This window comes from Tursiops truncatus, chromosome 10, assembly GCF_011762595.2.
Source record: "Tursiops truncatus isolate mTurTru1 chromosome 10, mTurTru1.mat.Y, whole genome shotgun sequence".
Classification (NCBI taxonomy): Eukaryota; Metazoa; Chordata; class Mammalia; order Artiodactyla; family Delphinidae; genus Tursiops; species Tursiops truncatus.
The window spans coordinates 30,606,303-30,631,242 of NC_047043.1; the positions used below are offsets into that span (position 1 = coordinate 30,606,303).

At 50.8% G+C, this 24,940-nt stretch overlaps 2 protein-coding genes and 1 non-coding gene across 19 annotated transcripts in view; 2 read left to right on the forward strand and 1 right to left on the reverse strand.

Moving 5' to 3' along the window:
* Positions 1 to 12,517, reverse strand: part of SPATS1 (spermatogenesis associated serine rich 1) — a 53,946-nt gene extending 41,429 nt beyond the window's left edge. For 3 of the 4 annotated variants that reach the window (XM_033864150.2, XM_019949951.3, XM_033864147.2), the window contains exon 1: positions 12,385 to 12,517. In XM_033864150.2, the coding sequence (XP_033720041.1) occupies positions 12,385 to 12,422 (38 nt within the window). In that variant the 5' untranslated portion in view covers positions 12,423 to 12,517. Of the gene's footprint in view, positions 1 to 12,198 lie in introns of all 4 variants that reach the window. The other variant, XM_033864149.2, reaches the window with a different exon arrangement.
* On the forward strand, positions 965 to 1,069 carry LOC117314003 (U6 spliceosomal RNA). The gene has a single exon (XR_004528694.1). It is a non-coding gene; the product is annotated as a U6 spliceosomal RNA (small nuclear RNA).
* AARS2 (alanyl-tRNA synthetase 2, mitochondrial) lies at positions 12,437 to 24,554 on the forward strand. Of its 14 annotated transcripts, none has more exons than XR_012334438.1 (22): positions 12,437 to 12,679; positions 13,316 to 13,507; positions 14,050 to 14,195; positions 14,400 to 14,567; positions 15,014 to 15,257; positions 17,616 to 17,761; positions 17,922 to 18,069; positions 18,444 to 18,482; positions 18,559 to 18,670; positions 19,125 to 19,258; positions 19,712 to 19,856; positions 20,093 to 20,265; positions 20,389 to 20,502; positions 20,601 to 20,741; positions 21,431 to 21,568; positions 21,668 to 21,777; positions 21,931 to 22,039; positions 22,337 to 22,459; positions 22,709 to 22,819; positions 23,032 to 23,209; positions 23,393 to 23,476; positions 23,590 to 23,635. XR_012334438.1 is itself a non-coding variant. In XM_033864139.2 (22 exons), the coding sequence occupies exons 1-22, from the start codon at positions 12,437 to 12,439 to the stop codon at positions 24,267 to 24,269; spliced, it is 3,096 nt and encodes a 1,031-aa protein (XP_033720030.1). In that variant the 3' UTR covers positions 24,270 to 24,554. The 14 variants fall into 14 exon arrangements, 12 of the variants coding, with proteins under 12 accessions (XP_033720030.1, XP_033720031.1, XP_033720033.1 ...); XM_033864139.2 differs by lacking the exon at positions 23,032 to 23,209 and adding an exon at positions 24,105 to 24,554 and having other exon boundaries at positions 23,590 to 23,700; XM_033864140.2 differs by lacking the exon at positions 23,032 to 23,209 and adding an exon at positions 24,105 to 24,554 and having other exon boundaries at positions 17,961 to 18,069; positions 23,590 to 23,700.
* Positions 24,555 to 24,940: the final 386 nt, after the last annotated feature.

A 24,940-nucleotide genomic window follows, 5' to 3' on the forward strand; every position in this document is an offset into this window, starting at 1 on the left:
CATGATCCGGGCACACTCAGTTGTTTTTTTTTTTGGCTGTGCCACATGCCTTGCAGAATCTCAGTTCCCCAACCAGGGATTGAACCCAGGCCTCCACAGTGAAAGCCTGGAATCCTAACCACTAGGCCACCAGGGAACTACCCAGATGTTTTAGTTTCTGGATTTGCAATCCTGAGAACCAAACTGTAAGCCCTGGTGCTATCATGTCATTTGGAAATCCTGCCCAATCGGCCAGCGGACTTCCGCTAGCTCACATTGCTATCTTGATTCTCTATAGCTTTAAGTGCCTAAAACAATAGGAAAACCAGTAATATTTGTAATCTCCTTGTCCATATGGAAATTCAAAGGTGGATTCTAATTGCCTTCCCTCTTTCCCACTCTTCATACCTGGTCCCCTTGATCCTTTTACTCTCTCCCCCTCCCACCCCAAAACACATATATACCTGAAGGGTCCGAATTCCAGGCCAGTTGGTTCTACACAGTTTCCCCTTGAGGGCTCGGCATTAGTGAAGGGGGTCCTTTCAGCCCTTCGCGTCCCACATTCACTAAAGGAATCTCAGTCCTTCAGAGCAAAACTTCTCCAAGACAAAGAAAATTTCATCCCCCAAAAAAGATTTATTACAAAAATTTCAAACATAAAGAAAAGTTGAAAGAATTTTACAGTAAGCACTCATATACACACCACTTAGATTCTACAATTGTTAACATTTTCCTATATTTGCCTTATCACCTTATCACACATCTATCCCATCCATCAATCCAATCCATCCAATTTTTGGTGCATTTCAAAGTAAGGTACAAATATCAGGACATTTCACTCCTAAATATTTCAGTATGCATATCATCAACAGACTCTATTTGTTTAGGGTTTGTTTTTTTTTCTAGCATTTTCCACCCTTACCCTTGTTAACAAAAATAATTCAACTCTTTTTGCATGTTCAGAAGTTGTTGTTGTTTGCAAAATATATCTTTGGCAGCACATATACTAAAACTGGGTTGAAACAGAGAAAATTAGCACAGCCACTGCACAAGGACAACATGCAAGTTCTGTGAAATGCTCCATGTTAAAAAAAAATACTGTGATAACACCTCACAACCCACTAGGATGGCTACTATCAGAAAAACAGAAAATAACAAGTATTGACAAGGATATGGGGACCCTTGGTGGGAATGTAAAATGGTACAGCCATACTGTGGAGAACAGTATGGTCATTCCTCAAAAAATTAAAAATAGAACTACCTTATGATCCAGCAACTCCACTGCTGGGTATATACCCAAAAGAAGTGAAAACAGGGTCACAAAGAGATATTTGTATGCCCATGTTCATAGCAGCATTATTCACAATAATTAAAATGTGGAAGCAACCCAAGCATCCATCAACAGACGAATGGAGAAGCAAAATGTGGTCTATACGTACAACGTAATATTACTCAGCCCTTAAAAGGAAGGAAATTCTGACATATGCTACAACGTGGGTGAACCTTGAGGACATTATGCTACGGTGTGGATGAATCTTGAGGACATTATGCTAAGTGAAATCAACCAATCACAAAAAGACAAATACTGTATGATTCTACTTATATGTGCTACTTAGAGTAGCCCAAATCATAGAGATGGAAAATAGAATGGTGGTTGCCAGGGGCTGGAGAAAATGGGGGAACAGGGAATTATTGTTTAACAGGTACAGAGTTTCAGTTTTGTAAGAGGAGGAGTTTTGAATATGGATGGTGGTGATGGTTGCACAACATGAATGTACTTAATACCACTGAACCATACATGTAAAAATGGTTAAGATGGTAATTTTTATGTGTTTTTTAACCACATTTAAAAAAACTGGAAAAATTACATACTGGGAAATGTTTTGACATGAATTTTGACAAATGCATACAATAGCATAACCCAACTCCTATGAGGAAAGAACATTTCCATCATGCCAGAAAGTTCCCTCAAGTCCTTCCTAAGTCTATGTCTGCTCTACCCTCAGAGGCAACCACTTTTTTAAAAATCAGATTTAAAAAATCAGATTAAGGAATTCCCTGGCGGCCCAGTGGTCAGGATTCGTCGCGTTCACTGCCAGGGGCCGGGTTCCATCCCTGGTCAGGGAACTAAGATCCCACAAGCCTCATAGCACCACCAAAAAAATATATATATATCAGGTTAAAAAATTATTTTCCCTGTTCTAAAACTTTGTAGAAATGGAATCATGAAGTACATATTCTGTGGAAGTCGTCTTTTTTTTTCTCTTTTTTAAATATCTTGATCTAATTTATTTTATTTTTATTTATTTTATTTATTTTTGGCTGCTTTGGGTCTTCATTGCTGCACGCGGGCTTTCTCTAGTTGCAGCGAGCAGGGGCTACTCTTCGCTGTGGTGCACGGGCTTCTCATTGCGGTGGCTTCTCTTGTTGCGGAGCATGGGCTCTAGGCACGCAGGCTTCAGTAGTTGTGGCACGAGGGCTCAGTACTTGTGGCTCATGGGCTCTAGAGCACAGGCTCAGGAGTTACGGCGCACAGGCTTAGTTGCTCCGCAGCATGTGAGATCTTCCCGGACCAGGGCTCGAACCCGTGTCCCCTGCCTTAGCAGGCGGATTCTTTTTTTTTTTTTTTTTTTTAATTTATTTATTTATTTGTGGTATGCGGGCCTCTCACTGTTGTGGCCTCTCCCGCTGCGGAGCACAGGCTCCGGACGCACAGGCTCAGTGGCCATGGCTCACGGGCCCAGCCGCTCCGCGGCATGTGGGATCTTCCCGGACCAGGGCACGAACCCATGTCCCCTGCATCGGCAGGCAGACTCTCAACCACTGCGCCACCAGGGAAGCCCAAGCAGGCGGATTCTTAACCACTGCGCCACCAGGGAAGCCCTGTGGAAGGCTTCTTTCATTCAGCATGTTTTTGAGATTTATCCATGTTGCATATATCAGTAGTTTGTTCTTTTACTGTGCTAAGTTGTATTTCATCACGTGACCATACCACAATTCTCCTGTTGATGGACACCTGGACGGTTTCAAGTTCTTGGCTAATCCAAGTAAAGTTGTTATGAACATCCATGTACAAGTCTTTTTGAAAATGCATGTTTTCATTTCTTTTGGTTAAATATCTAGAAGAGGAATTGCTAGGTCATGGGATGATGTAATTTTTTTTTTTTTTTTTTTTTTTTGGTTGCACTGGGTCTTAGTTGTGGCAGGCAGGCTCGTTAGTTGTGGCATGCGAACACTAAGTTGCAGCACGCATGTGGGATCTAGTTCCCGGACCAGGGATCAAAACTGGGCCCCCTGCATTGGGAGCGCGGAGTCTTAACCACTGTGCCACCAGAGAAGTCCTGATGATATAATGCTTGATAAGGTTGGATTTAGGTCTACCATTCTATTTGTTTTCTCTGTCTCTATTCCTCTATTTGTTCCTCTATTCCTCCTTTCTTATCTTCTTTTTCCATTTTAACTTCTCTATTGGCTTTTTAACTATACTTTGTCCTCTTTTTTTTTTAGGTAAAATTTACATAACAAAATTAACTGTTTTAAAATGTTCAATTTGGGGCTTCCCTGGTGGCGCAGTGGTTGAGAGTCCGCCTGCCGATGCAGGGGACACGGGTTCGTGCCCCGGTCCGGGAAGATCCCACATGCCACGGAGCGGCTGGGCTCATGAGCCATGGCCGCTGAGCCTGCGCGTCCGGAGCCTGTGCTCCGCAATGGGAGAGGCCACAACAGTGAGAGGCCCGCGTACTGCAAAAAAATAAAAAAATAAAATAAAATAAAATGTTCAATTTGGTGGCATTTAGTACATTCACAATGTTGTGCAACCATCACCTCTGTCTACTTCTAAAACATTTCCATCATCCCAAAATAAAACTCCATACTCATTAAGCAGTCACTACCTATTCCCCCCTCCCTCAGTGCCTGGCTACTGCCAATCTATACTACCTCTACGGATGTACCTATTCTGGACATTGTATATAAATGGAATCACACAACATGTGGCCTTTTGGTTTAGCTTCTTTCAGTTAACAGAATGTTTTAGAGGTTCATACACATTGTAGCATGTATCAGTACTTCATTCATTTTTAAGCCTGAGGAATATTCCATTGGATGTATATACCACATTTTGTTTATCCATTCTTCTGTTTGATGGACATTTGTGTTGTTTTCACTTTTTGGCTACTGTGAATAGTGCTTCTCATTGCATTATTTTTGAGTGTTTGTTCTACAGCAGCTATTTTCAAGTGTTTTGGTTTCAGGCCCCCTTTACACTCTTAAAAAGTATTGAAGACCCCCCCAGAGAGGGGTCTTTTATGTGGGAGATATAGATAGATAAACTAAAAATTTTATTTATTTTTAATTAAAATAAAAATGAAAACCATTACATGCTTGCATAAAAAACATATTTTTATGAAAAATTTATTTTCAAAAATATATTGAGAAGAGAGGCAATGTTTTACATTTTTGCAACTCTTTAACGGCTGGCTTAATAAAAGACAGATGGATGCTCAAATCTACTTCTGTATTCAATCTGCTGGGATATGTTGTTTGGGTTGGCATATATGAAGAAAATACACCTTACAAACATACGTAGTTGGGAAAAGGAGGACCTTGAAGACCTCCTGAATGTGTTTGGGGACCCCCCAAAGTCTTTGTACCACACTTTAAGAACCACTACTCTAGGCATTATGACATATATCCTTAACTTTCCAGAGTCTACCTAGAGTAAACATTATACCACCTCATGTAAATTATAAGAACTTTGCAACTGTATAATTCTTAGTCATATATATTACATAACATAAAGGACAGGAGCAATTAAAAAAAACTATACAATTGCAAAATTCCTTTGCTTTAAACAGTTAAATGTGTTTTAAATAAACTGAGGGAAAAAGATAGCCTTTTATATTTATTCACAGTCACCATCCCCAGTGTTCTCCATTCACCTAAAGACTCGACTTTCTGTCTGGTAGTACTGCCCTTCAGCCTGAAGAATTTCCTTGTGGTGCAGTTGGCTGACAATAAACTCTCTTAGTTTTTTGTTTTTGTTTTTGTTTGGTTTGGGTTTTTTTTGGCCCTGACGCACAGCTTGCAGGATCTTAGTTCTCCGACCAAGGATCAAACCCAAGCCCAGCAGTGAAATCGTCAAGTCCTAACAACTGGACATCCAGGGAATTCCCACACTCTCATTTTTGTCTTTAGCCTTAAAAGATATTCATCTGAAGTAAAGCATTGTTCCATCAAAAAAACCCCAAAAAACAAAAACAAAAGGGCCTCCCTGGTGGCACAGTGGTTAATAATCCACCTGCCAAGGCAGGGGACAGAGGTTCGAGCCCTGGTCCGGGAAGATCCCCCATGCCGCGGAGCAACTGAGCCCGTGTACCACAACTACTGGGCCTGTGCTCTACAGCCCGTGAGCCATAACTACTGAGCCTGCACGCCACAACTACTGAAGCCTGTGTGCCTAGAGCCCGTGCTCCACAACAAGAGAAGCCACCGCCATGAGATGCCTGCACATCACAATGAAGAGTAGCCCCCGCTCGCTGCAACTAGAGAAAGCCCGCGCACAGCAACAAAGAGCCAACACAGTCAAAAATAAAATAAATTTTTTAAAAAAGTAAACACAACAGGAAAACAAAAAGATATTTATGCTGCATATGGCTTTCTGGGTTGATAGTTTTTTTCTTTCAGCACTTTAAAGATGACTTTCCAATGTCTTCTGGCCTCTATCGTGACTATCTCTTTAACATAATTTTAAAATGTTACAGGCTGGGCTTCCCTGGCGGCACAGTGGTTGAGAGTCTGCCTGCCGATGCAGGGGACACGGGTTCAGTCCCCGGTCCGGGAAGATCCCACATGCCGTGGAGCGGCTGGGCCCGTGAGCCATGGCCGCTGAGCCTGCGCGTCCGGAGCCTGTGCTCCGCAACGGGAGAGGCCACAACAGTGAGAGGCCCACGTACCGCAAAAAAAAATAAAATAAAAATGACATAAAATGTTACAGGCTAACACTCTCTTATCTCTTTCTCCACCTTAAACAACAAAGCTTCCGAAGGAGGGAGGGTGGGAGGAGCCATATATACATACATATATTTTCCATTATGCTTTTGTTTAAGGTTTGAGTTTTAAGATTTGCGCCAAGATACTAACCAAGGCTGTTGGATGAGATGAGGGCCTGTAGGGATAGTGTTTAGCACTCGAATACGGGCCAAGGTTCAGGACTTCAAACATTTCCCTGCAAACACCCTTACTCATGCCTGCCCCCCTCCCTCCATCACACTCCGATGGCAGAACTGCAGCCCTAATTACACCCAATAATCCATCTGCTGTGTGCTTGCACCTGAGCAGCTAAGCATGGATGGAGAAAATCCCATTGTGCTGATCAGTCTCAGTGTAAATCGAAACCTCAAATCTTAAATGAGCAGCCAATGCTACCAGCTAATCCTACCGCACTTCCCTAGTAAATCTTCTCTCTTTCAAGACGGCAATTTCACCTCTTCACCTCACTGCATATTCATTAAGGAAACAGATGCTTGAAGGTGAGTCCTCCCTTGCCTTCCCAGCCCTAGATCCACTGACCTATTGCATTTGTATCCAGAGCTCCTCCTCTTATTGTAATGGAAGGAGTGTCCTTGCTTGTGGCTGCAGACTATCCCTCCACTTTGTACTGAATTTTTCAATCCCTTCAAGTACTTAAAAACTCGGCTACTGAAATGATCCTCTCATTCTCTTGCTTTGTCAGTTTCTTCTCCATACTGGATCATACCCATCTGCATACAAACAAGACTTAATGTTGCAGTTCTCAAAAATAAATATGCTGGGGACTTCCCTGGTGGTCCAGTGGGTAAGACTCTGTGCTGCCAATGCAGGGGGCCCGGGTTCATTCCCTCGTCGGGAAACTAGATCTCACATGCATGCTGCAACTAAGAGTTCACAGCTAAGAGCCCGCATGCCGCAACTAAGAAGCTTGCATGCTGCAACTAAGACCCGGCACAGCCTAAAAAAGTAAACATGCTCCCTAGAGCCCACAGCTCCTTCCAGACTCTACTTTTTTTTTTTTCCTGCTTCTCTTTTTCTGCAAAATCCCTCCAAAGTTGTTTCTATTTCCTGTCTCCACCTTCTCACCCCCGCTTCTCACTCCAGCTGGGCTTTCCATCCAACCATCCCACTGAAACTTCTCCCACTTTGCCCAATCCATTCATTAGGTCTCTGCTCTTATCTTGTTCAGCCCTCAGCAGCACTTGATACAGCTACTCCCTCCTACCTGAACATCATCTTCTCTTCCAGTGTTCCTCCTGACCCCCATGGCTTTCTCAGGCTTCCCTGCAGGGGTCTCCTCTTCCAGCTCCCCAGAATACAGGCCAGGACATGACTCTCCTCTCTTCTCCTCCATCCTGCTCTTCCACTAGGTGCTCTCTTCCAGGACCACCAATGTACCAGTGACTCCCAAATCTATAGCTATAACCCTGATCTTGCTTCTGCACTCCTGACTTTTATATCCAACATTGAGTGACATCTCCACTTGGATGTCTAAACTTAATGTGTCCAAAACAAACTCTTGATTTCCCTTCCACGGACCTGCTTCCCCAGGCTTTCTGAGGTCAGTGAATGGAAACACCACCTACCTAGTTTCAGGTCAGAACTTAGAAATTGGTCTTTTCTCTTTCCCTGCATCCTATCCATCAGCTACATATATATATATGCATGTATGTGTGTATGTATGTGTGTGTATATATATATATATATATATATATATATATAAATGGTAGCTCTATCTCCACATATAGCCTGAATCCAACCACTTCTTGTCTCCACTGCTGCAGTCCTACCACTTCTTTCTTGGAAAACAGCATCCTAATATGCATTCCTGCTTCCCCTCTTGTCCCCATAGTTCATTCTCTCCCAGGGGAAAGATCTTTCAAAAGCGTAAATCAGATCATGTTGCTCCCTTACTTAAAACCCTCTAATGGAACATTTTATCTGTAAATATATATTCTCCCTGTCTGTGTCCTCCATAAAAACCTAGAAACAATGATTAAACCAGTAGCAATGAGCATCCCCAGCACCCAGTTTGTAGTTCTGAACTGTGGTTTCCCACTAAAAGTAACCAGGATTTTTGGAAATGGCTGATTCCAAGTCTGGGGTAAGAAATGTCTGGGGCTGGCAAACTTTTTTCAAAGGGCCAGACAGTATTTTAGATTTTGCAGGCCAAGCAGCAAAATCAAGGATATTATGTAGGTACTTATATAACCATTTAAATGTAACCATTTAAAAATGCATAAGGACAAACCCGAGCATTGCGACCCTCGAAGGTCCACTAATCCTTGAATTTCCGATCCCAGGAGGCTCCGACCCTTCCACCCCGCCATCTGCTCTCCCAGCTCTAGCTGGGCTCCCGAGAGCGCCGGGCGCCGCTACCCTCCCCCGCCGCTGGTCCTTACCGCCTTCGCGTCTCTTAGCAACAGGCCGACGCAACCTCCACCCTCCCTAGACTCCGGGTGGGGAGGAGGGGAGCGAGCACGCATGCGCCCAAGGAGCTCCCGGCTCCACCCACCCTCTCCGGGAGAAAGAGGAGATCACTGGAGCACCCAAGCCCAAGGGCCTGGTCCCAAGCCAAAGTCTGTGTCCACACTCTTCCCACAAGTCCTCTACCACACCCTTGGCCTGGTAGAGGAGAGGCAGCAACAGCACCACCATGGAGCCTGGTAGAAATAGAGAATTTCAACCTCACCCCAGACCTACTGAATCAGCGTCTGCATTTTTAACAAGATCCCGGGAGATTCCTATGCATATTAACGTTTGACAAGCGTTGCTTTCACAATAAAGCGTTGCTTTATTTAAGGCAAAGCCATAAATAAATACGTCGGGGGGCTTCCCTGGTGGCACAGTGGTTAAGAACCTGCCTGCCAATTCAGGGGACATCCCTGAAGCCGATCCCTGGTCTGGGAAGATCCCACACACCGTGGGGCAACTAAGCCCGTGTGCCACAACTACTGAGCCCGTGTGCCACAACTACCGAGCCCGTGTGCCACAACTACCGAAACCTGCGCGCCTAGAGCCCGTGCACCACAACAAAGAGTACCCCCCGCTCCCCACAACTAGGGAGAAGCCCACACACAGCAATGAAGACCCAAAGTAGCCAAAAATAAATTTATTAAAAAATTAATAATAGGAGTTTCTCTGGTGGCACAGTGGTTGAGAGTCTGCCTGCCGATGCAGGGGACGCGGGTTTGTGGCCCTGTTCAGGAAGATCCCACATGCCGCAGAGCGGCTGGGCCCGTGAGCCATGGCCGCTGAGCCTGTGTGTCCGGAGCCTGTGCTCTGCAACGGGAGAGGACACAACAGTGAGAGGCCCGCGTACCGCAAAAAAAAAAAAATTAATAATAAATACATAAAAATAGGAACACCTCTTGTAGGTTGAACTTTTAACCTAGACCCTAAAAAACAGCCTTTATGATTTACAAGCAGAAGTTCCCACAGCCGAGTTCCTTATGCTTAGCAAGGGTGAAAATCCCCTCGTGTCTCCTCTGACCATCCGTCCAGGATGGAATGCATCACTGACCTCAGGTTCCTGCTCTCAAAGTCAATGGGGAAATCAGGAAGGCCAATTTCCATTCCCAGTGTAAAGGCATTACTTCTTATGAATAATGTGGAAAGAGAAGGCTCTAAGAATGGGCTCCTTGGGCTTGCCAAGATAAGAAAGTCAGACAGCAACATAAGGGCAATTCCAGCCCTAGGGAAGGCAGTACCCAAACCTTGCTGAACAGCTCCCAGGAGACAGAGCCCATTTCCATTTTAAACCCCCAAACGAAATTTCTTTTATAATTAAGACATACGAGAACTCCTAAGAGAAGTTCTGAGGTCAGTAACTTCCCACTCTGGTGAGTTGTCTCCATATTCATCTATCTTGGGAAACTGCAGAACTTAAATTTAACTTCCTCATCAGATGACAGTGGCAAATCAGAATAAGCACATCCCAATCCTAGAAGAACCACTTTGCTTCACTGGGGAATATCAAAAAGAAGAGACTGACTCACCAGAGGACACCACAGTCCAAAAAAAAAAGAATCATTTTTAATGGCAAGGACAAAATAACAAGACGGGGGGGAAAAAACGTTCTTCAAACAGAAAACAACCCAAAATACCCATTTCTAAAAATCCATGATACGTACTACAACATGGATAAGCCTTGAAAACATTATGCTAAGTGAAAGGAGCCAGTCACACAGGACCATATATTGTATTATTCAATTTATATGAAATGTTCAGAATAGGCAAATCTTTAGAGATAGAAAGTAATTAGTGATTGCCTAGGGCTGGGAGGGATGCGGGAATTGGGGGTTAATAGCTAAAGGGTATGGGGTTTCTTTTGGAGGTGATGAAAATGATCTCAATATTCTAAAAGTTAGATAACAACTCTGTGAATGTACTAAAAGCCATTTGAATTGTGCACTTTAAGTGGGTGAATTGTATGGTATGTGAATCGTATTTCATTAAAGCTGTTTGGAAAAAAAAATCCATGGCTCCACTCTAGATCCACAATAGTCTAAAAACATGGAGTTCCTACTATAATGCAAAGACTTTCTGGGCAAAATCTGAAGGAGAAAAAAAGGTGACGTCAGTACTGGGTAGAGGACATTACTAGATTTCTCTAGCAAAACACTCCCATCTCAATTTGGGGAAGAATTCCACAGTCTTGTCTCGAGATCATGAATCTCACAGAAATCCCCATCTGGCTTTAGGTTCCTGTTCCAAAAATACTGGAAAAACCAACAGGCAAAACACTTTCAAAACAACACCTTTAATCTACGTGGGCAAGGGAAGAAACAGAGGATCACAGGATAGATGCCATGGGTTCTGTCAGAATACAAAGTCAAGAATTCATCATCACTATAGAAACTCAAGTCCAAAAAAAGACTACACATTTCCCAAGGAAACTGTCTTCAAAGTCCCTGAAAAACATAACTCACAAAGAATGGTGGCCAAAAGAGCTCAGCTGGATGACTGAAGCCTTAGAGGTGATCACACTGACCTCAGCTCTGCTGCCCCTATTGGGCTTTAACCTTATCAAATTCTCTTCTCTACCTGCTTAATTTCCCACACCAAGAGCAGAGGGTATCAAGAGAAGCCCGTGAAGAATCTGGCTCCACCCACAAATGCTTGTGTTGGCCTCATGGTCACAGCTGTTACCATGGAGAGTAAGACAGAAAAGGAGGTGGAACAGGTGTCTCTCTTACCCTAAAGCAAAACACACAAAACCCTAGGGCATTGGGAGGCTCTGAGAGAGAGAGAGAGAGAGAAAGAGAGAGAGAGAGAGAGAGAGAGAGAGAGAAATCTCTTCAGCAATCATCCAACAGCTTCGACCTGCCCTGATGGCCTGGAGTCTCTCTAATCCCCAGGCACATTAAAAGACCAAATGTTATTAAGCAATTAATAATGGAACAGATGCTGCTTGGCTTCTGTCTTCGCTAAACTCCTGCTCCAAAGGGCCTGCTTCACTCCCTAAGAACAAAATGGCCATTTCCAATGCCAAGGGCAAAAAGAACCAGGAAGTACACAGCACACTGTCTGACACATAGTAGTTATCAATAAATATTAGTTGAATGACTCTTGAATGAATGCTGATATCACCTCCCTTGGCCATCTCTGCCTTCTTCCCTCAGCCTGGAAACACACACACACACACACACACACACACACACACACACACACGTATACATACACCACACAGAGTTGAATCCACACCTTTTCACTGCAACTGTATTTGTAACCTTGCAAAATTAATAAACATAACTGTATAAACAACAAGGTCCTACTGTATAGCACAGGGAACTATATTCAGTATCCTGTGATAAACCATAATGGAAAAGAATATGAAAAAGAATGTATACATATGTATAACTGAGTCACTTTGCTGTACAGCAACTATACTTCAATAAAAAATAAAGAAAAATAAAAGTAACATGTAAATGAAAAAATTAAACATAATTATCACTGCTATAATATATATTTCTGGAGAGCAGGGATTTTTGTCAATTTTTTTTTTTTTTTTTTTTTTTTGGTCTGTGCCCTGTGGCTTTGGGGATCTTAGTTTCCCCACCAGGGACCCAACCCCGCCCCAGCAGTGAAAGCTCCACAATCCTAACCACTGGACCACCAGGGAATTCCCTGTCAGTTTTGTTACTAATGGACCTTAAGCGCCTAAAATAATGCCTGGCACACAGTTACCTCTCAATGAATATTTGTTGAATGCCAAATGAATTAAGGGCCTACTGGGTTCCAGGCCGCTTGTGTTAGATGGACTCTGGCAGGCGCCTCCTTCCCAATCACCTCCACGCGGAGGCAGAAGCTGCTTTGACTCCTCCTGTAGCCAGGCGTCGCTGTAGGAAACGCCTGGTCTCCTTCTCAAGTTACCTTCTATCCCGCACTGCCCTTTGACCCCGTGAAGTCATTGCCCCGAGTTAAGATGGCGGTGTCGGTGGCAGCTGCAGCCGGGCGACTTCGGCGGGCCATTCGAAGGACGCCGCAATGGCGGGGCCCCAGCCGTCGGGCGCTCTCATCCGAGGCCCCTCCAACCCAGGCCGCGGCCGTGCGGGACGCCTTCCTGAGCTTCTTTCGGGACCGCCATGGCCACCGCCTGGTGCCGTCCGCTTCCGTGAGGCCCCGCGGCGACCCCAGCTTGCTTTTCGTCAACGCTGGCATGAACCAGGTAGGGACTGAGCCACGCTGATCCGGGCGGAGTTTATGACTTGTTCCTGAGAGAAAGGCGTTGCGGGATTGGGCAAAAGAAGCGAAGGGCGGAGCTCCTAGCTTTCGGGGGAAAGAGGGCTGTGTGTCGTTAGGCTTCGAGATAGGGGCGCAAATTAGGGCTTGGAGAGGGCTCCACCGGGCAACTTCTGAGTTGAGGTTGAGTTTTAGGTCCAGGAATGGCGGGTGTGGAGTCCCGTGGGGGAAGTCTGGCTTCATTTATTAGTTCTTTAAATAAAGGCAAGTCATTCATTAAAATAGATGTTGAGCACATGCTACGTGCTAGACTGGGTTCTCTAAGCTTTTGACTTTGAGCACCACTTACCCTCTCTAGACTTGCTCTATTTCCAGCCACCAACGCATTCCTCCTTCTTTTACCTTGCTTATTTTACTAGCAGAGTCTCTGTTTCATGATTTATTTACCCCTTGTCTGCCCAGACACACCAGAGATGGGCGCCCCCACGCTCCCAATCTGCCCCCCTGGCCTCTCAGGGGCACGGTCAGCCTTCACTCTGAACTACCATCTCTCTCCACACCCTCCACGTTTCCCTTCTGCTGAGGGTCTGGGATATCTCTCTCGCCCTTCACCTGTTTCCAGTTCAAGCCAATCTTCCTGGGCACTGTGGATCCACGAAGCGAGATGGCAGGCTTCCGACGTGTGGCGAACAGCCAGAAATGTGTGAGGGCTGGAGGACGCCACAGCGACCTGGAGGATGTGGGCCGAGACCTTTCCCATCATACCTTCTTTGAGATGCTTGGCAATTGGGCCTTTCGGGGGGTATATTTTAAGGTGAGTCTCCAGGAAGCCCTGGAGTTAGGAAAGGGTCAGTGGTCAGCCAAGAAAGGGGTCAAGGTTAGTCGTGTCTCCGCTCTTAGAGTCTGCTTAGGGAGGGCTTCAGACCAGACACAGAGGCAAAGTGCTAGATGAACACTTGTAATAAGAATGTGTCTCGTTTCCCTGATTGGGTTGTAAACTCCTTGAGGGCCAGGACTATGCCTCCTGCCTAATGGCTGGTCAATAATTATTGTATGAATAAATGGTGAGACAGCAATACTAAAGTGCAGGAGTTAAAAATCATCCCAGGCTAGGGTGGATAGAGGATTTCATGGAGAAGGTGGGACTTGAAAGAATGTAGGATTCAGAAGAGGGAGGAAACTTTCTATGCAGGAAGAACTCAGAATTAGAAATAGTCATGGCTTGTTCTGGAAACAGCGTGGGTAGTGGAAATGGTTTTGTCTTAAGCTGAGGGCTGAACTCATGTGGCTTGATTGGAACTTCAGTGGGGCCTTCTTCTCACCCATTTTCCTCTTCCCAATGGGTTTGCACTGCAGGAGGAGGCTTGCAGCATGGCCTGGGAACTGCTGACTCAGGTCTATGGGATCCCTGAGGACAGGCTCTGGGTCTCCTACTTTGGTGGTGACCCCAAGGCTGGGCTGGGCCCGGACCTGGAGAGCAGGGACATCTGGCTTAAGTTAGGGTGAGTCCACCCCCACTTATGTCCCCTCCTGGAGCACAAGAGGACTGGAAAATAGAGACTACCAGAGAGTCTCGGCATATCCTGGGATACTGTAGGGTCAGCCCTGTTCCTCCTCCTGCTGAGCGTAATGGAAGGGTTCTCCTGGCAGAGGGGGTCCCAGGTTCTGCCTTTGTCTCCCCACCACCCATCTGGCTTCCTTCCCAGGGTGCCTGCCAGCCGCATGCTCTCCTTTGGACCACAGGAGAACTTCTGGGAGATGGGGGATACTGGCCCTTGTGGGCCCTGTACTGAGATCCACTATGACCTGGCTGGTGGGGTGGGAGCCCCCCAGCTGGTGGAGCTTTGGAATCTGGTCTTCATGCAGCACAACAGGTAATGGGGTGCGAGAGCAGGAGGGAATTCCCTGACTGGAAGTGAAAAAGGCGGCAGTCAGGACACTTTCATCCATTTTTTGTAAAAACAAACACTTAAACGGCATTTACAATGTGCCAGGCATATTTCTAAACACTTTTCAGATCCTCATCTTTGCCCATAACAGTTGAAACTAGTCACTGCTGCTCTCCAGACTCTGCTCTCTTATATGATGGAGTTGAACTTGATGATCTCTTAAGATTTTCTACCAGCCTTGACATGTCTCTTTCTAAAGCAAAGAATTGTGTCCCAGAAAGGGGAGGCCTGGGTCCAGGCAAGGGCCCAAGCAGAGGGTGAAGGTGGAGATCACTCTTTATGAGAAAGGACGGGACCCAAAGCCATCGTCGTCTGCTTTTGGGGGTGGGGGTGGGGGAATGATACTGCCCTCTGGTTCCTCCCATTGTCAGCCCCCCAGGACCCTCCCCCATCCCTTTATGCCACTTGAGCGTCTGCCTCATACCTGTAATCCTGTGGGGGGCCTCACCTTGCATACCCTTCCTGGCCAGAGAGAAAGATGGAAGCCTGCAGCCCCTGCCCCAGCGGCACGTGGACACGGGAATGGGCCTGGAAAGGCTGCTGGCCGTGTTGCAAGGCAGACGCTCCACCTACGACACCGACCTCTTTTCCCCACTGCTCAATGCCATACACCAGGTGAGCCCACTTCTTCCCTTCTAGAAGCCCCTCTGACCTGCTCTCACCAGTGCTCACTGCCATTGCTTTCCATCTTTGTTGAGAACTCAGAATATTTTCTTGCCTGTGGGGACGGTGACCAGCCAAGGATACAAAGGTGTCAGACTTGAGGCTCCGATTCATATTTACTACCTGATGTTCCTCCTAACTCCTTCCTTCCTTCATTTGTTCAAAAAATATGTGTTGAGTGCCTACTTTGTGTGAAATCTTTGTGCTTGGTTCAGGAGATACAGCAGTAAAAAGAAAAGAGATCATGGAGATTACATTCTAGCCTAAGAAATAGGTAATAAATAAATGTATTAAAGAACAAGATAGGGCTTCCCTGGTGGCGCAGTGGTTGAGAGTCCGCCTGCCGATGCAGGGAACACGGGTTCGTGCCCCGGTTTGGAAAGATCCCACATGCCACGGAGCAGGTAGGCCCGTGAGCCATGGCCGCTGAGCCTGCGCGTCCGGAGCCTGTGCTCCGCAACAGGAGAGGCCCGCGTACCCCAAAAAAAAAAAAAAAAAAAAAAAAGAACACGATAGCAGTTTACAGATTGTGAATAGGCAGTACACCTGGGTGATAGTAATTGGCAGGGGACGGGGGTAGAGAAGAATCTTAGATGACATGTTTGGGGAAAGCTCACCAAGGAGATATCTCTGAGCTGAAACCTGAAAGAATCAGCCACAGGAAACTCATTCCAGGCAGAGGCAACAGCAAATACCAGGGCCCTGGTGCAGGAAAGGAACAAAAAGTGGCCAGCCAGCTAAAGTAGAATCCCGTGGGATACAGTTGGAGTGTGTGTGGGTTCGCTCTTGCTGTATAATAAACCACCTAACATTTTGTGGCTGAAAGCAACAACCATTTATATAGCGTACGAGACTGTGGACAAGCAATGTAGGCTGGGCTCAGCTGGGTCCCTCTTGGTCCTGTATGAGCTCACTCATACATCTGTGGTCAGCTGCTAGGCAGCTCTACCTCTGGGAGTTGGCTGGCTGTCAGTTTAGGGCTGTGGCGATGACCGGTTTGTATGTTTATCATCCAGCAGGGTAGCTCGGGCCTGTTCGCATGACAGCTTGGCAAGGTTCCAAGAAGGAGAGTGGAAGCACATGAGGCCTCTTGAGGCCTGGGCTCAGAACAGTGTCATTTCCACCACATTCTGTTGGCCAAAGCAAGTCACAAGTCTAGCCCAGATCCAAGGGATGGAGAAATAAATTCTATTCCTTGATAGGAAGCACCTGTAAAGTCACGCTGCACAGTGGCATGCACACAGGAAAGGGGAGGACTGTGGCCAGTTTTGCAAACAGTCTACCACAGAGAGGAAGGCAGGAGTCAGATCTTGTGGGGCCTTGAAGTCCAAAGTGAGTTTTTTATTCTAAATGTGGTAGATGGGCTCCAAGGCAGGAGGGGCACGATCTGACTGACACTCTTAAAAGGCCACTCCTGTTGCCGTGTGAAGGATAGGCTGGAAGGAGACCAGAGCAGAAGCTGAGAAACCAATCGGGAGCCTATTTCATAGTTGAGGAAAGATAATAGGGTATGGCTTAGGTTGGTAGCAGTGGAAGTGGAGAAAAGTAGGTTGATTTGAGAGATCTCATGGAGGTAGACACAAAAGGCCCCACTGATGGATTGGATGGGGAGAGGAAAGAAAGTCAAGCCTGGCTCCTGAGTTTTTGACTTGAGTAATGTGGTGAATGGCAGGACTGTTTATTGAGAGGGGGAAGCTTGGGGAAGAGACAGGTTTGGAGCTGGATGAACCAAGCACTCTGCTTTGGGGCACAGCTTCATGTATTCACAGCTCACACACTGCTTCCCTGCGCCCATAGAGGCTGTAGAGGCAGGTGTGGGGAATGAAGAGCACCCGGGTGGGACAGTCCTGGTTCAAATCTCGGATCTGCTCTTGAATTGTGTGCCCTTGTAGAACTTAGCTCCTCTGAGTCTCACTTTCCTCTTTTTTTGTTTGTTTTGATTTTTTTCCACTTTTTTTTGGTCTAGTCTTCGTTTTGTTTTGTTTTTCTTCTCCACTTTCCACTTTCCACTTTAACACCTCCCAGAACAGGAAGTTTTAGGGATTAGACACCATATCATTCAAGTACCCACCCGGTTCTGATAATAGAAATTCAGTAAATGATCACAGCTGTGCTCCTTGTCTGTGCTGAATGTGGGCCCCAGGAGGCAGGGACTGGCTCTCTTTCACCTTTGAAGCTTCTCTGGCCCAGGCCATTCCAGATGCGGTCAGCTTTAGGGGTGAGGGCAGATGCTCCAGGAGTGATGGAGAGTGTCCCTCCTGGGCCAGGGCAGGCAGGGCCGGCAGCCATGTCTCCTCTCCTGCTTCCCAGGGTTGCGGGGCACCCCCTTACTCGGGCCGGGTCGGGGCAGCAGACGAGGGGCACACAGACACAGCGTACCGTGTGGTGGCTGACCACATCCGCACGCTCAGCATCTGCATCGCCGATGGCGTCTCTCCTGGGATGTCTGGTGCACCGTGAGTCTGGAAGGGCTACAGCAGGGGCAGGGGCTGCTGGGGGTTGCAGGGGAGAGGAGGGAGGAGATGGAGAGGTGGGTCGGGTTGAGATGGCAGGAGGAGGGGGAAGCGAGCACACACTCTGGACCTTGCCCTCCCCTCTCCCCTCCCTGCTGACCAGGGGCTGCTGGGGGCTCATCTGGGCTCTGAATCCTTCTAGGCTGGTACTTCGTCGGCTCCTCCGTCGAGCCGTGCGGTTCTCTACAGAGTTGTTGCGGGCACCACCTGGCTTCCTGGGCAGCCTGGTGCCTGTAGTGGTGGAGACACTGGTAAGGGCAGAGCTTCCTCACTTCCCTGGGCCTCCCTGGGGTCTCAGGGAGCCTGTCGCTGAGCCCATACAGTGCCCCGGCCTGGGTTCCCCACCCTAAATGTCCAGCCCAGCGTCCTGTCAGTGGGCTTACAAACAGCAGGGAGCCTTCAGGAGGCCTTCCGGCCCAGGCTGCTGAGCCTTTGACCTCGGGACCCCCTTCTGCCCGTATCAGTGCCCCTCCCCCCAGAGAAACTGGTTCCCCATTTGGATCCGTCCCCCGTCCATCAGCCTCTCTGAGTCTCCACGGCAGGTGTCCCCAGGGAGGCCCAGGGTGGAGGTGCAGAGTGGGCTGGTTGCTTCTGACACCTCCTCAGCCCTGTCTGCCGCCCCCAGGGAGGTGCTTATCCAGAACTGCAGAGGAACTCAGCCCAGGTACTGGATTTGGATGGGGGACGGAGGGGCTCCCTCTCAGGAGACCCAGCTCCAGCCCTGCCCTGCCCCCATTCAGATAGCCAGCCTGGTGTCAGAGGATGAGGCGGCCTTCCTGGCCTCCCTGCAGCAGGGTCGGCGGATCATCGAGCGGACCGTGAGGCGCCTGGGGCCTTCAGATGTGTTCCCTGGTGAGCAGGGCACCTGGCCGAGGTGTGAGGGACCCACTTAGGCAAGCCAGGCCCAGGCCTCACATCCCGCCTCCTCCCCCATGTCCCTCTCCCCGTACTCTCTCTCCAGCACCTCCCTGCTTCTCCTCACTTACGTGCTGCCCAGCTGGCCCTGCCTCTGGTCTCTGCTTTCCAAGGCTGGCTTCATGCCGAGAATGAGCTTCTCACCTCCTTTGAAATCACATATGCCAAGGGAGGGCCCTGGGCTACCCCCAGCTCTGGCTTTGGGGCCTGAAGGTGACCCCTCTCCCGGGCCTGCCCGGTGTGGGGAGGGGGCACTTGTGCTTGGCACCCAGTGGCTTCTGTGTGGTCAGAAAAGCCCTGGCCCTTACTACTCCCTCACTTCTTCTCCCTCCCTCCATCCTGCCCCTCCTCCCTCAACACCCATTCCGTCCCTCGTCTTCCTTTCTCATAGCTGAAGTGGCTTGGTCCTTGTCACTGTCTGGGAACCTGGGGCTCCCCCTGGACCTGGTGAAACTGATGCTGGAGGAGAAAGGGGTGCAGCTGGACTCTGCTGGACTGGAGCGGCTGGCTCAGGAGGAGGCCCAGGTACAGGCTGGGGCACTCCCACACAGGGCTCTGCTGGGACACGTTGGCCCCTTCCCCAGCCCTGAGTTCTTGTGGGAGGAGCTGCAGCTATTGAGGGAAACAGGAGTCTGAGGTAGGGTCTGTCCCCTCACTCAGACCCCGCCCACAGTCCATGGAGGGGAACACTAGTTCAGTGGGCCACACAGAGTAGCAGAAGGGGAGAGGTCAGCACAAGGTCCTAGAGAGGGGCCGTCGGGGGCAGCAGTGGGTGAGGGAGGCCTGGTCCTGAGACCCCCACACGAGGGTGGTTCACGAGCCAGCCCAGGGTCTCTAGCAGCCAGCCCAGCCTGAGGGCTTATTCCAGAGGGGGTGTAGTGTTCACACAACTGTGTGGCAGGGACAGGGCTCTCCGGAGACTCAAGTCCCATTGCACTCTCCGTGCACCCCTTCCGTGCACACACGCCTGTCCCGCAGCACCGGGCACAGCAGGCCGAGCCAGTTCAGGAGCAGGGACTGCGGCTGGACGTCCACGCGCTGGGGGCGCTACAGCGCCAAGGGGTGCCCCCAACCGATGACAGCCCCAAGTACAACTACTCCCTGCGACCCAGTGGCGGTTATGGTGAGAGCCTAGACTGAGGTGGGTGGCCACGGGCTTGCCTGACCATGATTGGGAAGGACATCAGAGACCAGCTACCAGGCCTGTGCCTTCCCCGGGATAGCCACCGGGGTTCTCTGGGGGCCCCAGCTGGAAGTCCCCCCCCAGCCCTGTGCCTGTTGACTTCAAGGAAGGCACAGACCCACCTCCTGCATCCCAAGCCCCTGCCTAACTCTGATAACCATTCTTGGCCCTGGCAGAGTTCGGCACCTGTGAGGCCCAGGTGCTCCAGCTGTATACAGAGGACGGAACAGCCGTGGCCTCCGTGGGGGAAGGCCAGCGCTGTGGCCTCCTCCTGGACAAAACCAACTTCTACGCCGAACAGGGAGGTCAGGCTTCCGACCGAGGCTACCTGGTGCGGGTGGGACTGCAGGTGAGCCCCCCCAGCCCCCGCTCACACACAAAGCCTCCTGCAGGAGGCAGACCTGAGCCAGAAGGGAACCAAGGGGAGGGAGAGGCTGCAAGCACTCAGTGCCTTGGCCCTGCCCTCCCCCAGGACGTGCTGTTCCCAGTGGCTCGGGCGCAGGTCTGCGGAGGCTTCATCCTGCATGAGGTGGCAGCCCCTGAGTGCCTAAAGGTGGGGGACCAGGTACAGCTGCACGTGGATGAGGTGAGGACCCCACCCCTGCTGTTCGTGACGTCCTGCAGCCCCTTTTCTCTCCCCATCCCCACCTACACCCAGGACCCTGGGTGACAAAAGTGTTTCAGGCCTGGCGTCTGAGCTGCATGGAGAAGCACACAGCCGTCCACCTACTAAACTGGGCGCTGCGGCAGGCCCTGGGCCCTGGCACAGAGCAGCGAGGGTCCCATCTCAATCCTGAGTGGCTGCGCTTCGACGTGGCCACGCAGGTGAGCAGGGCACAGAGGGGCAGCCTTCAAGTGAGGCGACGGGCTTAGAGGGAGTCTGGTAGTGTGGGAGTTTGGCCAGTAAGGGGGCCTGGGCTGCCTCTCGTTCAGTCACTGGAGGGCGTTGGGCGGGGGGCTTCCCATCAGGCTCCTCCTGCACCAGTGAGGGTTAGGCTAGCCAGTGTGTGGAGACATCCCTTCACCTCCAGCCACCCAGCTTCCTTGTCCCTGCTGTCACCCAGGCCATTCTTGCTCAGGCTGAGCTGCCCTCTCCCTTTACTGCCATCCTGTCTCCTTGTACCTCTGGCTCAAATCCTCTGGGAAGTGCTCACTGACTAAATCTCGTTCCACCTGATTACTCCTTGCTCCTGCGTCTCCCCCATCCTGTATTTCTCTTCCACTGGCTGACCCTTGTTGTAAGCTCCCTGAGTCCAGAGCCTCCATTTTCTGTCTCTCCATCAACTTTCAGTGCCTAGTGAAAGGCCTGCAGCTTCCGATAGGCCCAACCCCCAGGTAGCTTTCTAAAGAAAAGAATTGTCACCTCTACAAATGTGTATTGAGCACGTTATGTCCTAACCCCTGTTCTAGAACCTGGGGGTAGTTCAGTGAACGCCGACTGCTTCTTCATGCATCACTCCCAGGCATGGGGCTGACTGCCTGTTGGTCTGTCTGTTTCCCCCCAACGCCCCCAGGCCCCATTGACCCCAGAGCAGCTCCGGGCAGTGGAGGGCACTGTGCAGAAGGCCGTGGGGCAGGATGAGGCCGTGTACATGGAGGAGGTGGCCCTGGCACGCACTGCCCATGTCCCCGGCCTGCGCTCTCTGGATGAGGTGTGCTGGGGGAGCCCACGGGGTGGAGGTTGCCTGCCCGCCCCCCCACCCTCCCCTCCCCTCAGGTCCCTTAACAGACCTGTGCCCTCTCACTGTCAGGTATACCCAGACCCTGTGCGGGTGGTGTCTGTGGGTGTGCCTGTGGCCCAGGCGCTGAACCCAGCCTCCCAGGCCGCACTGCAGACTTCTGTGGAGCTGTGCTGTGGGACGTGAGTCACTCCTCTCTTGCCTGCTCTGGCCTGGGGCCCTGGACCTCCTCCCTTCCCTGGTCTTTGGAGCCACCAGCCCCTGGTTTGGAGCTCAGGCTGCTCTTTTCTCTCCCGTCGTCACCACGGCTTCCTCCTCCCTCCCTCTGCCCACAGGCACCTGCTACGCACAGGGGCTATAGGGGACCTGGTCATCATCGGGGAGCGCCAGCTCGCCAAGGGCACCACCCGCCTGCTGGCCATCACTGGGGAGCAGGCCCAGCAGGTCAGCACGCCAGCAGAGCCTGGGAGGCTTCTGGGTGTGTATGGGGGTCAGAGAACACACAGCAGATGCTCTCAGGCCAGGGGATGCCCAGCAGCAGAACCAGTGTTCATACCTGAGCACCAGGATGGCCCTACCAGCTGCTGGCAGCTGGCATCTGTTGTGATTATTTGGTACCTTGATGGGTCCTGATTGTTCAGTGTTTCTAACTTGGTCCTGCCCAGCAACGGGTTGAGAGTGCCTGTCTTGGAGAGGGAAGGTAAGCCAAGCAGTCCTGACCATCCGGTTCCCTCCCTGCAGGCCCGAGAGGTGGGCCAGAGCCTGGCCCAGGAGGTAGAAGCAGCCGCAGCGCGGCTGAGTCAGGGCAGCCGGGATGTGGTGGAGGCTCAGCGGCTATCCAAGGAGATGGGACGACTCATTGATGTGAGGGCCACCCCCAGCATGGAGCTGTCCCCTCCCTCTCCTGACCATGTTCCCTTCCCCGTGCATTCCTGGACCCTGCCCGTCTCTCCCCAGCATTCCTGTTAGACTTCAGCTGGCCCAGATATTTGTCGGTTGTCTGCAGGGTGGGATGTGGTGGGTGTGGTCTCTTCCCTGGCCTTGCTGGTGGTCCCTGCCTCAGAGACCGTGGCTCAGGGAGGGCAGGGATTGTTGTACCGCTTCTGACCATAGGCCGTGGACACTGCCGTGATGCCCCAGTGGCAGCGGCGGGAGCTTCAGGCCACACTGAAGGCGCTACGGCGGCGTGCCAACACTGCCGTCCGGAAACTGGAAATGGGGCAGGTAAGAGGAGGCCCATCTGCACCCGGGGGGGGCACATGCCAGGCACACCCGGCAAGGGCCAGAGGTGCTCTAGCACGCACGCTGACAAGCCTCAAAGCCTGGCAGGGGGGTGGGGGGTGGCAGCTCCCCCCTCTCCTGCCAGCTGAGTGCCATCGTCAGGCCATTTCCCCACTTTGCTCTCTGCCAAACTGGGCCTCTCCCCCGACTCCCAGGTCTGGCTCAGACTCTCCCTCCAGGAAGCTGACTTGATGGCGCCACTCAGCCCTAACTGCTCCTTGACCGTGGATCCTCCCCCCTCCGCCCCCTCTCACCCATCTGTGCTCCAGCCTTAGTCCTTTCACCTTCAGCGGCCTATTTGCAGGGGCCTGGAGCTATGATGAAAGGGAGGAGGTGAAGGGGGAGAGGAAGGACACAGCGGGGACCCAAAAGAAGGAGGCCATTCTAGGCAGAACCCCTGCACCCTTGCTGGGGGAAGGGGGCCGTGAGAGGGGATTTCTGGACTGGGGCTCAGTTCAGAACTGGGGGCTGATTGCCTCCCAGCCCGACCCCCGTGCTGTCCTTCCTGCCTCACAGGCTGCACAGAAAACCCAGGAGCTGCTACAGCAGCACTCGGAGGGGCCCCTGATTGTGGACACAGTTTACGCTGAGTCCCTCTCAGTAAGTGTTGCGATTGGGGATGGCCCCAGGGTCTGGGGAGGGGAAAGTCCTGGCAGGGAGGAAGCTGGGAGTGTGGGGAGCTGTGAGGTCGCCATCTCCCCTCCCTTGTGCAGGTGCTGGTGAAGGTGGTCCGGCAGCTGTGTAAGCAGGCGCCCAGCACATCTGTGCTGCTACTCAGCCCCCAGCCTCTGGGGCAGGTGCTGTGTGCCTGTCAGGTGGCCCAGGTAAGGAAAGAGGGAGGGCAGCTCCCACCCCACTCGTCTCCTGGTCCAGCTCTCTGATTCCACACCTTTTATTCCTCCCACACGAGGGAGCCACAGCTGGGTAGAGGCCATCTCTGCAGATACCCCAGGGTGGGGATAGGACCACCTCCTTCTCCCTAACCCACCCCCTCCCCCACCACGCCACCTCCAGGCTGCACATTTCTTGCGAACAGGTAGCAGCCATTCATCAACCTCCACTCATTCCCAGCCCGTCCCTCTCCTGTCTCCTCGCCTGATTACCCCCACCATGTGTCCGGCTCGGGAGAGGGTTCTCAGCGCCATGACTCCACTCTCAAAGGTACATTGAGTGGATGGTGGCAGGGAGGGCTGCTCTGCATCACTGCCCCTTCTGTTTCTGTCCCCAGAGTGCCACGCCAGCCTTCACCGCAGAGGCCTGGGCGCTGGCTGTGTGCAGCCACATGGGGGGCAAGGCCTGGGGCTCTCGAGTGGTGGCCCAGGGCACCGGAAGCACTGCTGACCTGGACGCTGCCCTCAGTACAGCCCGAGCCTATGCCCTCAACAAGCTCTGATCCAGGCTCACTCAGGGACTCACAGAGACTAAAGAGACAACAGACAGGCCAGTGCCTGGAGCCCTGAAGGAGCGAGCAGAACCTCCCCGGAAGGTAAACAGAGGACTAGAGCCTGGAGGCCAAGCAGCTGAGCCGAGGAGGACCGCCCTGGGCTGGGCTCTGAGTGGACACAAGAAGATGTGGGCTGGGGGAGGCAGAAGTGGGCCTGGCAAAAGGCCCTGCTAGTGAAGTGAAGACATGGCTGCCCCGTCTGTGATTGTTCATTAAAAAGTATTTCACAGCGGATAGGAAGCTCCAGAAGGTTCTTTTGCCTAAAAAAGAGCAGGCTTTCTCCTCCCAGCAGCCTGGAATGGGTGCCCCATGACTAGTCTGACCCCTCACGCTGGGCTGAAAGGCCACCCTGCATCCAGATCAGAGCTCTCCTCGTCGCCACGAGTGCTTGAACAGGCCCTGTGTGCCAGCCTGTTCCGAGCGCCCACCAAGGCCTCCCTGGCCACCAAGATCCATTCACTGTCACATAAAAGTCATGAGAGCCAGGTACATCCTCTCTGGGGTCACTTATTCCATTAACAACAACTTCTCATTTTCATGAAGTCTCTGGTGATTTGTTGATAAAGTGAGCTAACAGGTACTGGTCAGTTGCTGAGAATGTGGCAAGAACCAACCAGACT

Bases quoted from the DNA above. Each gene is read 5' to 3' on its own strand.
- AARS2 (XM_033864139.2), top strand. From the start codon at position 12,437: ATGGCGGTGTCGGTGGCAGCTGCAGCCGGGCGACTTCGGCGGGCCATT. The intron at 12,680-13,315 runs GTAGGGACTGAG...ACCTGTTTCCAG, and splicing joins TCAACGCTGGCATGAACCAG to TTCAAGCCAATCTTCCTGGG. The intron at 20,266-20,388 runs GTGAGCCCCCCC...GCCCTCCCCCAG, and splicing joins TGGTGCGGGTGGGACTGCAG to GACGTGCTGTTCCCAGTGGC.